General features: G+C 33.2%; 1 protein-coding gene across 14 annotated transcripts in view; it reads left to right on the forward strand.

The window, feature by feature from the left end:
* Positions 1-15,289, forward strand: part of LOC149794001 (inositol hexakisphosphate and diphosphoinositol-pentakisphosphate kinase 2-like) — a 234,543-nt gene that overhangs the window by 162,213 nt on the left and 57,041 nt on the right. For 7 of the 14 annotated variants that reach the window (XR_016422917.1, XM_089967926.1, XM_089967930.1 and 4 more), the window contains 2 exons: positions 3,729-3,746; positions 11,435-11,536. The exons of 6 other annotated variants lie outside the window; for them this stretch is intronic. Coding sequence is in view for 7 of the 8 variants with exons in the window: in XM_089967926.1 (XP_089824052.1) it covers positions 3,729-3,746; positions 11,435-11,536 (120 nt within the window). In the remaining variant the exon portion in view is untranslated. The remainder of the gene's footprint in view (positions 1-3,728; positions 3,747-11,434; positions 11,537-15,289) is intronic. One more of the 14 variants, XM_089967928.1, reaches the window with a different exon arrangement.

Here is a 15,289-nt window from a genome sequence, read left to right on the forward strand (position 1 = left end):
AAGGGCACACAGTGAGGACTTCAAATATTCTTCTGTTGCATCTTGATCTTGTTATGTTATGTAATGTTATGGCATCATTTGTGATGTCAGGTGTTATTATATATCTATTTCTGCAATATGAAGTGCCTATATTAACCTAAAAAATGAAATAGTCATGTGACAATAGAAAAAATATTTAAGGTAGGTTTTTGTTTTTCCATTTTCACGGTTAGTACAACCTTAAAAAAATCCTTGAATTAAAGTGTTGACATAAGAATCCATGGAATTTTGTAAAAGCTGAATCTTGGAAATGTTCATGACTTTGCTGAAAAACTGATTAAAAATTTTCCCAAACCCCTTAAGTGTATCTGAGGAAGTATAAAAAGTTGAAATTAGATAAAACATAACACTTATCAGATTCAAAATTGTATTATTTATTTTCCAAAACTAATGAATAAATAAATAAACTGGGATAAAATTGGATGGATCAAAAGACACACATGAATAGTTACCTGACAGTGTCATCCCTTTGCAGTAGTGATGTGCTAATTAATCAGTTTTTATTTTTTTCTCCTACAATTGTACCTATTTTTTGCAGTAATGGCTGAGAAAGTTCAGTTTTCCAAAAGAAAAGTTAATGAAAACTCATTTAAAAGTCTTTGAAAATAACTTGCTGGAGCTTTTGAACACAGTTTTCATTTGATATTAAGAAGAACTTCCAAGTTGTTGATGGAAAAATATTCTTTACTTTGTTCAATTCATGATTTTCTAAACTCCTGTGAAAGAACGGTTATGTATATCCACAATTTTGTCACAGTTGATGGCAGATATGAATGATTGTGGTGAAACGATATACCATGTATTGATACGTATCACTACACTTCCTTAGATGCAGTACAATATTGATACACATGTCAATTTGAAAGTCTTGTCATCTGAAAAATGATTGTTAGTGGTATGTTGATGCCTTTTCAGATGTGTCAATGTATTGATCACGTTTCCAGTATGCTCAAGGCATGAGTAAAGTGACTGCAGACAAACCATGACTTGTCAACTATTCTCATGGCATTCTCATCCTTGACAGAATAGCCAGTCATAGATGATTGTAATTGAAACTGTTCAGCCATTCCATATTGCTCCATTTTGGATTAGATGCAGGACTCATTTTGATCGCCTTTTGTTTTGCATTGGTTGGATACATTGCAAGTGTCATATTGACCAAGAATAATCATTGAGCATTAGTTATATCACTAGTTTCACATAGTTACTGCTGCATGAATCTTGTTTGCACATAGAAAATTTTTCTCTTGCTTCACTGTAATAATTTTGAGAAATAAAATATGTATTTGCTGAAAATTTTTTACCAGTTTAATGGCTTCAGTTACATTTGGAAGGCATTACATGCTATCTTAAAAACAGAAGAAAGGGTACAATTTCCAACTGCAAGGAAGATCTTATCAAATTCAGATCCAGTTGCAGGATGGGAATCCCTCACACTATACTTCCTGCCATTGCAAAAAAACTGCCGGCAGTGGGTCAGGAAGGTGAGCAAATTGTTTGTTAGTTTACTCAGACTATCGCCAGTTCTAATCAGATAGTTTTCTTGTCCTGATAATGCAGCCTGGTTTCATCATTAAGAACAGATTGCCATCAACAGTCTTTCAGAGATAGTCATTCACTTCCGGTCTTCATTTGGTTGATTGATGACAATGAGGTTGCGGGATCTGCTCTACACACTTATGTACTATCTGAGGTGCACAGAAACTTTCAACGGGACCCAGCAATCTCAAGGCAGGAAAGCAGGATATACTGTTTCAGGCACTGGTCTAGCGGCTCATGTGGGTTTCATATGTTACGTGTTTAGGCTCTAATAAACAGCAACAAAAGAAAGAGTGAAAACAACAAGCTTTGAAAAGTTTGACAAATAATTTATTTCCCTTGAAAAATGATGTAAAATAAAAAATTAAGAACTTACAGTTTTAAGAATAAAATCCAAAAATAATCCAAGAATAATTCATGAATTAAATTTTAGAAGTCCTAGTAATGAAATGTTCTAATGAAACTTGAGTTCGAGTCCCGATGACAAATCCAAAATGGAAGGCGATGATGTATACTGTTGTTGTTGTTGTTGTGGGGTTTAATGCCATATTTCAGCACACGATAGGCTATGCATGGCGTCCAGTATTAATGGTGGAGGAAGAATCCGGGAAGAACCACCGACCCACGAGAAGCTAATGGCAAGCTTTCAGTATGACCTTGATAAAAACCAATCCTTTTACTCCAAGAATAAAATAAAAATAGAAAGTTGTTTACTTGTCTCAGTGATTTCTGAATCAAGGTCGGGAACTTAGTTAAAAATAGAAACAGTGTTTCTATTATTAGGTATTTATGAAAAGATTCAAGTCCAACTGAATTTTCTGGAAAATATCAATTTCCAAGTAAACAAAATAACATTACATTGATATGTAATGAAATTAAAAATAAAATAAAATTAAAACTTACAAACAGACAATTAAAATAAATCAAATATAAATATACATGACACATTTTATATATTCTGAGATCTAACAGGGACCAGGTATGGCTCATGAAGTTGTCCACTTGTGAAATCAAGTAGTTTCTGTGAGCCTATTTCCAAGTGCAATATTTTGATTTGGGAGATCATGGAGGCAGTTGGCTGTGTTGTGTATAGTCTTTCTCAAGTTTCTAATTATGTGACCTAGATTTGCAGAGATGAGAGTTGAATTCTGCTGCTCCTGTTGGTCCAAGATGACCAGACCCTGTTTATAATAACACAGCCTTTGTTGATAGCTTTCACTGGATTCATTTGGAAAATGATTTATCAGTAAGGTAACTCCTTTATTAAAAGAGTTTAATATAAGATTGTTGTGTTATCCTATTCCCTCCTGTGCTGCAAACACGTTAGGAACTTAGAATGGTTTATTCTTCCATTGAGGACACTGTCATATTGCCACTTAAGATGCAACTAAGGTAGAGGTTGAATGCTCTTGTATTTCATCCTCGTCTTACCAAGTCTCCTTATGTTAATGTGATCAGGTCATGTATTCAACAGAAAAATGAAATTTGTGTAGTTTCTTTAAAATCATTTACAGCTTCACATAAAGCCCACCCATCCCTCCTTGCTCAAGCTTGAACTGTAACACATCCAGTAGACAGGTAGCCACCAGGCAGTGGCAAATGGAGGTTATCATTTCACGAAGAGATGCTTCAAATAAATACATTTTTAGTGTCAGCTGTAGTGGGAGTAGGGGTACTGTTTAATACCATTTTTCAGCACATGATAGGCCACAGATGTTGGCCAATATATTTGGCAAAGGAAGAACCTAGGAAGACTCGAGGAAGAGCATCTGTCTCAAATGCAAGAAGTCGTGGTTTCAAACCCTGGCCAAATCATACCAAAGACTTATAAAAATGGTACTAGCAGCTGCCTCACTTGGTGTTCGTTATTAAGAGGTTAGTGTTATGACTAGTTGGCCTGGTGTCAGGACAATGTGACAGGATGGGACATGAGGCTACATTTCTGCGGTATGATGCCCCAGTGCTAGACATCTGTATAAACTGCCACACTGCAGACATTGCAGCAATATAACTGAATTTTTTTAAAGCTATGTTAACAATCCAAAAATCACACACAAACACACAAAGACACCGCTTGTTGGCAACCTGGATATCCTGCATCTGTGTTGAATATAGGCAGGACATATTAATTTTTTTTGTCTTTCTTGTAGGGCCGGATTCTGGATATGGTAGGAATTATTTCCAAATTCCGTTGCGATTGCATAAATATTCTGAAAAACATAATTGTTCAAGTTTTTCCCCTCTTTTGAAATTGTTAATTAATTGTTAAACTGAGATGCATAGTAATGAGGCAGCTAGCTCTAGGTTATGGAGGGGATTACTGCCATAATTCTGTGTGAGTATTTTCTAATCTTCCTTGATGCATTATTGTTAATGGCTGCTTGCAAGTGCTACTTTCATAAATCTATCCATGTAAATTCTATTCTCCATTGATGCAAAATGTTTGTGGCAGTTTGCAAGTGCTACTTTCTTTCTGCGTTATTGTAAATGGCTGCTTGAAAGTGCTACATTCATAATTCTAGTCATGAATTTTCTATTCATTGATGCAAGCTGTAAATGGTTGCTTGCAAGTGCTTAGATCTACTTTCCTTCTGTGTCATTGTATCTTGCAATTTGCCAACTACTATATTGATTCAGTAGTTTGTCATATTGCAAATGCTATGTCAGTTATTACAACTTTTAATGTTCTGTTTATAAACTTGCTGTATCACAAGTTACACAGTTTGCAGCTTCTAAAATTATGATTATAATATAGCATCAAGCACGTTGCAAGTTTGCATCAAGGAAGTAGCATAAAATATTGCCTCCTTCTGACAAGAGATTGCACTGTGACGTGTCAATTTCTTATTTATTTGAGAGAGAGAGCTTACATTACAAAGATGTAATTTACCTTGATTGAAAATAACATGGCATTTAAAGGGTTGGTATAAGTCAAATTGATATACCAATGCTATTGGTATATCAGATTGTGATCCGTCCATGGTGCAATAATATGAATATATAAAAATTCTTTCAACTGCAGGCCTATATATCAATGATGAATTTCTACTCATTCATTAATCATAAATGATATGTGAAAATAATGATAAAAAGTATTAATAGTCCCTCTTTTCTAAATGAAATTAAAATGGTACACAATTTCATCAGAATCCATTCCTGTCTCCCCTCTCGTGTGTAAGGGATAAAATAAGCAAAAATCTGGAGTGAGAGAGAAAAGACATGGCACTGGACATAAACATTAAAACTGGACTTGTACCAAGTAACATACAGTAATCTGGTTCGTCGTAATGGTATGTTTATGCTTTCCTTAGATTTATCTTCAGTGTACATAATATCAATGATAAATTGTTGCAATAGCCAGTCGACACTAGCCTATAAGTTAAAATTATTGGTTATAAGACATACATACTGTAGCATATTAATACTTTGTTGCTTTTGTTTCTTAAACCAGTTATAATGTTCAAAAACTTGATTACTAATTGTTTAATATAAAAATGTCCAAATGGTCACCCTCGTCTCTCTTTTTCTTTCTTTCTCTCCCTCTCTCTCTCTCTCTCTTGCTGGGTTATTGCAGCTAGATATGGGGAAAAATTCATGAAAATACGAGCCTTGGTGATTTTTACTGTGTCATATGGTGATGTCTCTGCACCTATGAATGATTGTAAAGTTTAGTCAAAAAATCCAAAGGGGGGGAGAGAGAATTGTATAGTCTTTAGAAATGTTAATTAAAGCGGAATAATGTACTATAAATATAGCCTTGTTTTCTTTTAATGAAGAATTTATACATGTTTATCATTAATACATCGTACATAATATACATATATTCTATATACACCTCTCCCTTGATAACTCGTGCACAATGGGGTCCATAAACAATAACCGCACTGTAAACGAGGTGCGAGTTACCAAGGGACCTCAACAAAATTGGAAAAAAATCACTTTGACATCGAGAAAACCGTGGGGTGGGGCAGCGTTAGGGAACTGGGCTGTTTAATGACTGAATGACTGAATCCTCATTTTACAATCACGTTGATAATAATTTTTAATAATGCGCTTTTTCTAATGAAGTTGTTCGTTATTCTGTTAAAATAACATTTTTTCTCCTCAAAATATCCAACATATGGTGGTAATCCCCTTCCATACTAGGTACTGCTTGAATATTGCTGCTGGTACAGCTTTCTCAGAAGTAGCAGACCTAAGTCACCCATTGAATGACACCTCACTCCTGTTTAGAGACATGACATCCTTTGAATCGTGTGTACTGTAAATAATGATTACCCACAATGTACATATATTAGATGTGTGCAAGCTTTCAGCTTTGCTTTTGTTTTTCCAAATTAAATCTTATCATTATTTAAATAAAAAATTTACCTAAATGTGTAAATGCCTATATTGGTACATCACTTTTTCTTCGATTAATAAGGCTCAAATGTCTGTAGACATCTGCATAGACATTAAATCTCAGACAAATTGGATAACTTTAGTGAAGGTCTGCTATGTATCATTTATGACTAACCATTCATTTTATTTGTGGACAAGGATTATCAGGTAGCAAAGTGGTCCAAGACACTCGCCTTTACACTTACACATCACCTCAGTCCACATGAATCTGAGTCTTGGCTGTGTGTGTGTTAGAAAGATTTCTAAGTAGCTTCCCATTGGTTGGTGGTTCTTACCAACTTCTTACTCCACCAAGCATGCTGGCTGCCATGTATAGCATATCATGTGCTGAAAAAACGGCATTAAAGCTCATTAAAATCAAACTAGAATACTTGTGCCAAAGCCCACAATCAATTCATGCAGATGGATTAGTGCAGATTTTTCATTCTGTTTAAAAGTTTTCTTAGCTTTTTTTTCTTTCCACATACTCTAGCTTATAATACCTCAGTAAACAGTGTTTGAAAGTCATGTTTTATTTTATCGAGTTATGATATACCTATGCAGTGGATATAAACAGTGTTTGAGAGCTAAATTTGATTTTTCTTATTTTAATTTAAACAGTATGTTGAAAGTGCTGACCATGATCATACCACTCGAACTATTATCAGGCATTATGCTCATAATTATTGTTATGATTAATAACATGGTAGCACAGGTAGAATCAGCTACATGTGAAACTTTTCAGATGATTGCAAATTGCCGGTTATCAATGTAACTAAAGGGGTGGGTGCTCTCTTTTTTAAGAGTAATACATTTACATGAAGCATTTAACCCCAAAATGAAATTTATAAGTGCCCTGGTACTTAACAGATCATTTCTCATACAGATTTTCAGAAATAGATATTGTGCAATGTATCCTCTAACTATCAGAACAGAAATAAAAATGCATCTATTTGATTTCTTTGGTAAGATCTATGTTTTCCATTAGTGAATAAAAATAATAAAACTCATATTTTATTTACATATTTAGCAGTGCTTATGTTATACAAGTTGAAAACAATTGCATTCAGAAGTTTGATTTAATTTCAAATTCTCACCACAGCATAGCTTATCATGAAAAATATAAAAAATGTCATTTATTAATATTTCTTCACCTTTTTTGACCATGTTTATTCTTTCTTCATTGCTATTTTTCAATTTATTTTTAGAAATATCAGTACATTTTGTGATCTTAAGATTATTCTGAGAAGAGCATTGAAAAACATTCAACCATTTTTAATATAGAGCCCAGATATGAACCAACTTAGCTCTTTCACATTATGTCTTTATTAGCCATAGCTACCATCAGAAACAAAAATCATGATGGGTGGTGCATACACTCTATATTACACAGCTGAAAGTGGTATATTTCAGACTAAAATTGCATTGTCAGCATTCAGCTACCATTATGTCACATGATGTCATGATGTTGGTACATGCAGATAAAGTTTTATGAGTACCAGAATGGTTTTTGGTATTATAACATTTTATGGTCAAGATAAACTATCCATAAATAGGTATTATTTATTGCATTTTAGATTCATTTAGAGGCTTAAATGAACCTAGTCCTTCATGTAAGAAAAAGAAATGGCAGTTATTTTAAGCCACAACCTTAGGAAAAAATGAGTGGGAAAAAGAGTCATCAGTTAGAATAACAGTAAATGATTATGGTTTTAATGCAGATTAAATTATTTCAGCATCTTCTTCCTTTAAGACTTTATCTATTACTGGTCAGTAATACATGGACTGTATTTATATGTTGTGTCATTATATGCTCAGCAAGAGTGATCATGAGCACTGTCTTAAAATGAATAGTAGTCATATATACTTAATTTATTCAACAGTTTTGCCAAAGCTTTCTCCTTGTTAAGATTTCATGATTCACAGTACTTTAATGTTACTGGCTTAATTTTCTTTCCTTATCAATTATATTGTGCTACAATTTTAATTTTTCTAGTTTTTTGTGTGTTTATTACTAGATTAATTGCCTGTTCTATGATGGGAACAAAATATAATATAAAATTTTTTAACTAAAATTGGGATGCAAGAGTTGAGAAGTTCGAACATAAAAATATAAACAAAAAGTATTTTGAAACAAGTGAGGATGCTGCCATGAGTTTCAAACTTGTGACCTGTTGTTTTGCAGCTGGATTGCCCATTCTAGGATGAGAGTGATAAAAGAACATTTCAACAACAAAACTTTTTAAAAAAGTCAAAAATCAAAATAAAAAAATTGGGATGAGCAAGTTTAAAAGAAAGTTTACACATTAAAAAAAAAAAAAATAAATTTGGGATGCTGCAGAGTTTCAAACTTGTGATATCTTATTTGGCAGCTGGGACAAACAGAAAGAAGGAAAGAAAGACAGATGCGGGTATTTATATAAAAGATGACAAAAACTTCACAACAGTATTCCAGATTAACAAGTATAATTCTTCAATGTTTGCTTACTGTGATCACTTATCCGCACGCTACTTACTTGCCTTTCATTTCGAACAAAACCTTACATTTCTGTATAGCCCCTGTTCATACCGCAGTGTAACACCATCTCTAGCAGATATTAATTATGGGTTCTAATCTAAGAAAGAAGAAACTAATATTCAGACTTCATAATTATTTTAACTGAAACTTATACATGGGTATTGCCCTCATCTTGTATGCACGATGTACAGTGCAATAAGTATGAAATAACCTTGGAGTTTCTTTACACATTAAACTCTACTGGTTCATTGTCTCAAGCAAATGTTGGAGTATTTTTAACAAACAGGTCATTTTTAAAAAGACGCAAGAAAGAAAAAGGGAAATAATCCTTATGGAAATTAAAATATACGCTAATTACTGGTTTTACACTAATGCAAAACAAACAGAGCAACCCTTGTTGGTCTGAATGATATGAATTCATCCTCTGCATTATTGACTTCTAAGAAATTAAAGAACTGGATTGTGTCTGATATTAAGAATATTGGTGATTCCACAGCTGTGTAATGACTTAAAAGCTTGAATTAAAGACCAAATGTGGAAATATATTGGAGTTAACTTTGCAAGATAATATGATCCCAGAGGAGGGAGAGGGCAGGTAAATGGAACAAATCTCTAATAATAGTTAACAAAACATGATTTTTTTGTAGATACATGTCAGTGGATGTAATTGAACAAGCCAAAACTTGGTTGGTTTGTCTTCATTTTCACTTAGTTACGTATGTATTTTCAGGTATCATTAATTCATTATAAATAGCTCAACCAAAACTAGGTCAGTGTGATTCAGTTGTCATGCTTTGGTTACTTACATAAGAATCAGCTTTCCAATCGCTACACTCTCAATATCATAGACCCTATTTCACCAACATCCCTGACAATTTGTTTGTGATTTTATCTCAAAGAAATTAACATAACTTGACCAACACAAGGGCAATGTAGTCTAAATTTCATGATTAAATGTCTTTCATTTACAATTAAAAAAAATCAGCATGTGGAGGAATCTTGACAGGAACAATTCATCCATATATTCACACTCAGTGACTTTTTTATTTTTAGCTATCAGTTCATTACATCATCAATATCTTAGACAGTATTTCACCTACATTTATGAAAACTGCAATGCAGATGTGTATCCAGGTAAGCAATCATACTTTTTTATAACCAGAAAATTATGACCCAGTTTTCATGTTTAAGTAACTTTTGTGTTTTCAGCTAACTACATGTATTGATTTCACCCTCTGTAGGGGCCCTGGGTGGCTGAGTGGTCTTAAACATTTACCTTTACTGATCACTGCCGACTCACCTCTCCACAAGGGTTTGAGTCTCAGGCTTGGCCAGTTTGGGTATGTGAGAAAGCTTGGAAGTAGCTTCCTGTGGGCTGGTGGTTCTTAATGGGGATTTTCCTAGGTTCTTCCTATCTTGCACTTTGAAATGGTATTAAAGCCAAAACAACAACCACCACAACACCCTTGGTATCGTGGACACTACTTCACCTCTACTCATGAAACTAGGCATGTAGAGGTATCTCATTGAGTTAAGTCAAACAAACCAAAACTAGGGCACTATAGCCAAGTTTAGTGACCTGTATTGTCAGCTCTGTTGTTTACACTTTCAATATCATGAACCCTATTTTACCTGCACTCATGAACATCGGTATATGGACATATTTTGAGGAGAGCGACTCGACCATCAACCATGCCAAAAGTAGATCCATGTGACCCTAATCTTCAAGCTTGAGTGTCAGGTACTTTTAATTGCTCCTGTTGGTGAGGGAATTCATGTTTATAAGTAAATACCTTGCTATTTTTTTTTAATTCTTTATAAAGATCTACCATGTGTATCAGTACACCATGTGCTAATCAGAGATGTTTTAGAAGGGAGAAAAAAATTGTATTGTACCTCCCTGAAACACACTACTTATTAAGTACTGATAATATTTTGAGTGCAACTGCAAACAGACCCATAACTGCTATTGTATAACATGCTGACAGATGAGGATCTATGTTGTTTTTTTCTGCTGATTAATCCTAACAAACTGCACAGACCCAGACTTGCCAGAAGATTTATGGAACAGCAGACATCTGCCTGTACTGTTTGCAGTTGTGCTAGACTTAAAAGTATGTACGGGGGATTGCTACAGTTTTATGTTATGCTAGGACATGAATTAATGGATTTTCTGAGTGAAATAATATTGTTATTTCACTTTAGTGAGAAAATAAAATCTTAATTTTTCACTGCCAGTCAATGGACCTGGATAACATTTTAACCATAAAATTTGAAATTATTCTTAGACCCGTGCCTAGCTGAGTGGTAAATATAGCTTGCTCATGTTAAAGATGATTCAAGTTCAAATCCATCAAGGTGGAGATTATTTTTTATTTTGAAATGTGTTATTTTATTTTAAAGTGGGAAGGAGATTTTTTAACTGTTTATATTTAAAGTGTGAATAAATAAACAGTAAACTGCTCATATTGCATGGGATCCAGTAAGAAATCTACTTCAATCTGTTGTACAGTACATCATGTTAGCCAATATGTTTGAGGATAATATAAAGAGAAATTATCTTGCTCTGAAGTGAATAATGGATATATTTCATCTCCTTGTTGAAGAACAAGTATTTTCAATTGTGGCAAACTCATGAAAAGATTTTCACACATTCAGTGAAATATATCCATTATTCACTCATTTCAGGCAGATATTCTGTTTTTGATCAATATGCAGCAGACAATTTTACATAGTGAAACTTTTTTTTAGAACAATTGAAATATACTAGACAGCAAAATTAAAATGGATCCTTGTTACAAAAAAGTTACAAAATGTTGCAAATCATATAAAAACATTGTGATGAAAGTTGCAAAGACTTGAGATTATTTTCTTGCTGTACACTAATAAATAATAAATAATAAGTTTTAAGTCGGGGTCTAATAATGATGAATATTTTGCACATTTTCTTCTCAACAGGGCGCCCTCGGAGACATTCAGGACCTGTAACTCCATTTTTTAGATACTCAGTGTCAGCTATTTTTAATATAGTTGCCACAACTGAAGGCATAGACTGGAAATGTTTGTAATATTTTCTATTATTGTGAAATACTCACAGCAATCAAAGCATGTTAGAATTGTGGACATTGGCACTAAATTTTTTATAATTATTTTTCATTTGTTTGTGTAATCCAGTGAACACACAGATTGAATACTCATTATTTCAAATCAATGGCTTTTTCTGTAAAAAGAATATTTTGCCACAAAAATTAGTATGCTTGCCTCATTTTGTGTCCTACATACCTGGAACTGTTTGACAGGTTATACCTTATTGAGGGTAGATATATAGTTCATATATCTTACTAATTTAAGAGTCTGATCTACAGTGGTGATATTTCGGTCCATGTAAATATCTGCAATTTTTAGGACATGGACTAGGTTCAGTGAACAGTGGGTTTGATCAGATTTGTTGCTAAATATTTAACTTACGATGTGCTTTGGAAGATAATGAAAGTGTTTTTGCCAAATTATACAAATTTATGTCTGTATCGTTTTTTTTTGTAATTGATAGTTTTTGAATTGAATGTTTACAGCAGTAATAGAATCTCTTCATTCCATTTATGTCCTGTATTGCATACAGAATATTAATTATAAATTGAACAAAGATCCTACATACTTATACATGGATTATAGTAAGTGTATTATTGGGGTGGGATATCAAGTTTTTACAGTAAGTGTATTATTGGGGTGGGATATCAAGTTTTGACATTAAGTGTAATATTGGGGTGGGGTATCAAGTTTTTACAGTAAGTGTATTATTGGGGTGGGGTATCAGGTTTTTGCAGTAAGTGTATTATTGGGGTTGGGTAGCGGGTTTTTGCTGTAAGGCCAAGCAGCTTATCATATGGCCATTTGTCAGCAGTTATTTTCGACTGATTATTACTAAGTTCCTGACCAGTACTAACCAAACTTGGCACAGAGCATCTTGGAATAAAGGCCTTTCAGATTTGTAATTATGCTTAGCTGCTGTAAGATATGGCAACATCACTGAAAATAGTTAAATCTTAAATTCCCTCCAAAGTCACTAAACAGAATTGGATAATGTGTACAGAAAGTGTTATGGTATGAAGACCTTTCAGACTTGCACAAATGATGCAGTTAAATATGACCCCATTACAAAAAGTAGAAAATCCTGTCATCCATCAGCAACATGCATTTTAGCTCTACTTCTCTCGCCTTTTGTTATAAGGTTGATTTTAGTTCATGAGCACTCTTGGACTCATTTGGGCTTCTGAATGTTTTTTCTAGTTGTCATTACCCCCTCCCCTCATGCACAACAGTTCTTCTGTGGAAACAGTAAGATCCCATCTCCAATCTTCAGATTTGAATAAAATATCATATTTTTCAAAACTATGAAAATTTGAAAATTGATACAGTGTCTTAAATGACAGGGAAAAGAAGGAACTTAGAATGAATTTATTACATGGCATTGCACAATGCATGGAGAACCAGAATAATTAGGATCTTTTTTGTTTACAAGAACCCTCTATTTCTGCCCGATATGCATAATTTATTGTTGCTCCCGTATCTCATTTTTAGTTTTAAAAAATCATATAATGGTTCACTGGATAAATATGTTTCTTTTTAATGTTTCATTAAACAGTAGTTTCATGCAGTTTTGTTGCCAGGATATTGTAAGTTCTTATTTGTTTGGTAAGGCAATGCTTTAAAATGACAAACCTGTGTTAATGTTTTCCATCAGCAATATCTTCTGACACTGACATATTTTTGGGGACGTTAAAAATGGGCATATAAACTGAATGAATTACATGCTACTACAGTATGCAGATTAAACCTTTGGTATTAGGCAGTATGGGCTGTTTTTGATAGTTTACATGTAATATTCATTTTATGAGAATCTTGAAAAAATGTATGGAATAAATTCAAAGACTTGAATATAAGCGATTTTTTTCTCTATTGCTTTTGCAATCTGGTGTCAGTTTTGTTCAGGTTGAATTAAGATAATTTAGTTACAGAGCTGCAGAATCATCTGGTAGCTGTAATTAAAAAATTATTAAGTTAAATGACAAGTAATTTTAAATTATCAGCAAAATCATTAGTTGTATATATATATATATAACATTTCATAGTTTGCCAGCATAAGCATAGACCATCATTAAGCTTTTACCATCCTTGCACAGTTGCTGAATGCTTTTGTAAAAGTTCTAATATATTTCATCAGTGAATCAAGTTGGTTCATTACAATTGGAAATTATGATTATTTCATACACGTTTAACTGTAGATGTTTAATCTGGCATTCAATGTGAATGTTATGTCTGTATTGCATACCTTGACTTGAACTATTCAGATACTTTTGCTGACAACCATGCAGCAGTATTTTGAGACGCACCAAACCAAGCAATTTTATATCCTTTTTTTTTGTGTTTATTCCTGTCACACTAGTATTTAGCTACAAATGTTTGGAAGCATAAAAGAAGGTAATATTTAATAAATACAAAACTGCATACATGTTTCCTTCTGAGTTTATGGAAAGAATTTTGTTATGAATCTGTCTTAGATTAATTACTGTAGTGTATCTGTACACCCTTTCAGACTCATTTCCTTCTGCTCAGAACAAACATGTATGTTGTTTTGTTTATGGAGAAAACCATGGCCTACTGATACGATGTCACAAGTAGTCTGACTTGGACCAATGTCCTAAAGTTATAAAAGCAATCTGGCATTTGATTGGTCAGTTCTTAAACATATTAGGCCAATGACATGAAATTTTGAGTTGAGTCTGAGTTTAAGCATGTTGTTCTACTAACCTTTTACATGAGTTAGGCTGAATACATGCTTGAAGAACAAAATATGTAAAACTATTTAGAACACTCAGAAAAAGAGAAAGTTCTCAGTCCAAGAATTGACCTTACGCGAGATGATAGATTTCTCTGCCTACCAAATCACGTGATATTACACCCTGCTAACCTCCGACAAACATGCAGTATCTGGCAAAGAAATATGTTTCAGCTTAAGTTATATGTTTATTGAAAATGATTTGTATTATTCTTAAAAATGTAAAATTTCAAAGCTGTATAAATTATACTGCAGTAGACAATATTTATATTTATAATTAAAGTTCATATAGTTATAATCTAAGTGTTTCATTTCAGTAAATAACAAAAATAAATTTTAAAGCTGCTCAAGAACTTGTTCATGTACAAGGAAATTCACTCCAGAAGATGCAAATAAGTTCAGTATATAATCTTATCCTTATTAAATTTATCTGGCTTATGTTCATGCTGCCTTGGAAGTAAATGATTTAAGATTAATAGCAAAATCATAAAAAATGACTGTTTAGAAGTAAACTGTTGTACATAATAATTGTAAAGCTCTACTATGTTCATCAGATGTTATTTTGATCAATGATGTCTGTTGATGTAAACATTTAAATGCGTTTATATTATATCAGAAGATAATTATTTGAAACCAGTTTTTGTATTTCTTTATTACTACATTTTTGTATCCCCAACCCTCCTTCAGCCCAGTGAAAAAGGAAAGAGTCACTCATGTGTCTGAAAGATTGAGACGATACATCATTGTTTTTGGGACAAGCCAGCTTTAAAGTGTAAATTTTCAAACTTTAAAATAATGCAGTCTGTGGTTTAGTGCTTCCTATACAAGAAAAATAATATACATCAAAGCCTGAAAGTTGGGGGTTTCTGTACTCATATTCTAGAAACGTTTATTTTTACATATATTTTTCAATTTCAATTCTTTTTTTGTACCCTTCAAACCATCGATGGGACATACTTTTTCACATACTTTTATGC

The sequence above is a fragment of the Sinohyriopsis cumingii genome, chromosome 8 (genome assembly GCF_028554795.1).
Source record: "Sinohyriopsis cumingii isolate HCF-2022 chromosome 8, ASM2855479v2, whole genome shotgun sequence".
NCBI lineage: Eukaryota > Metazoa > Mollusca > Bivalvia > Unionida > Unionidae > Sinohyriopsis > Sinohyriopsis cumingii.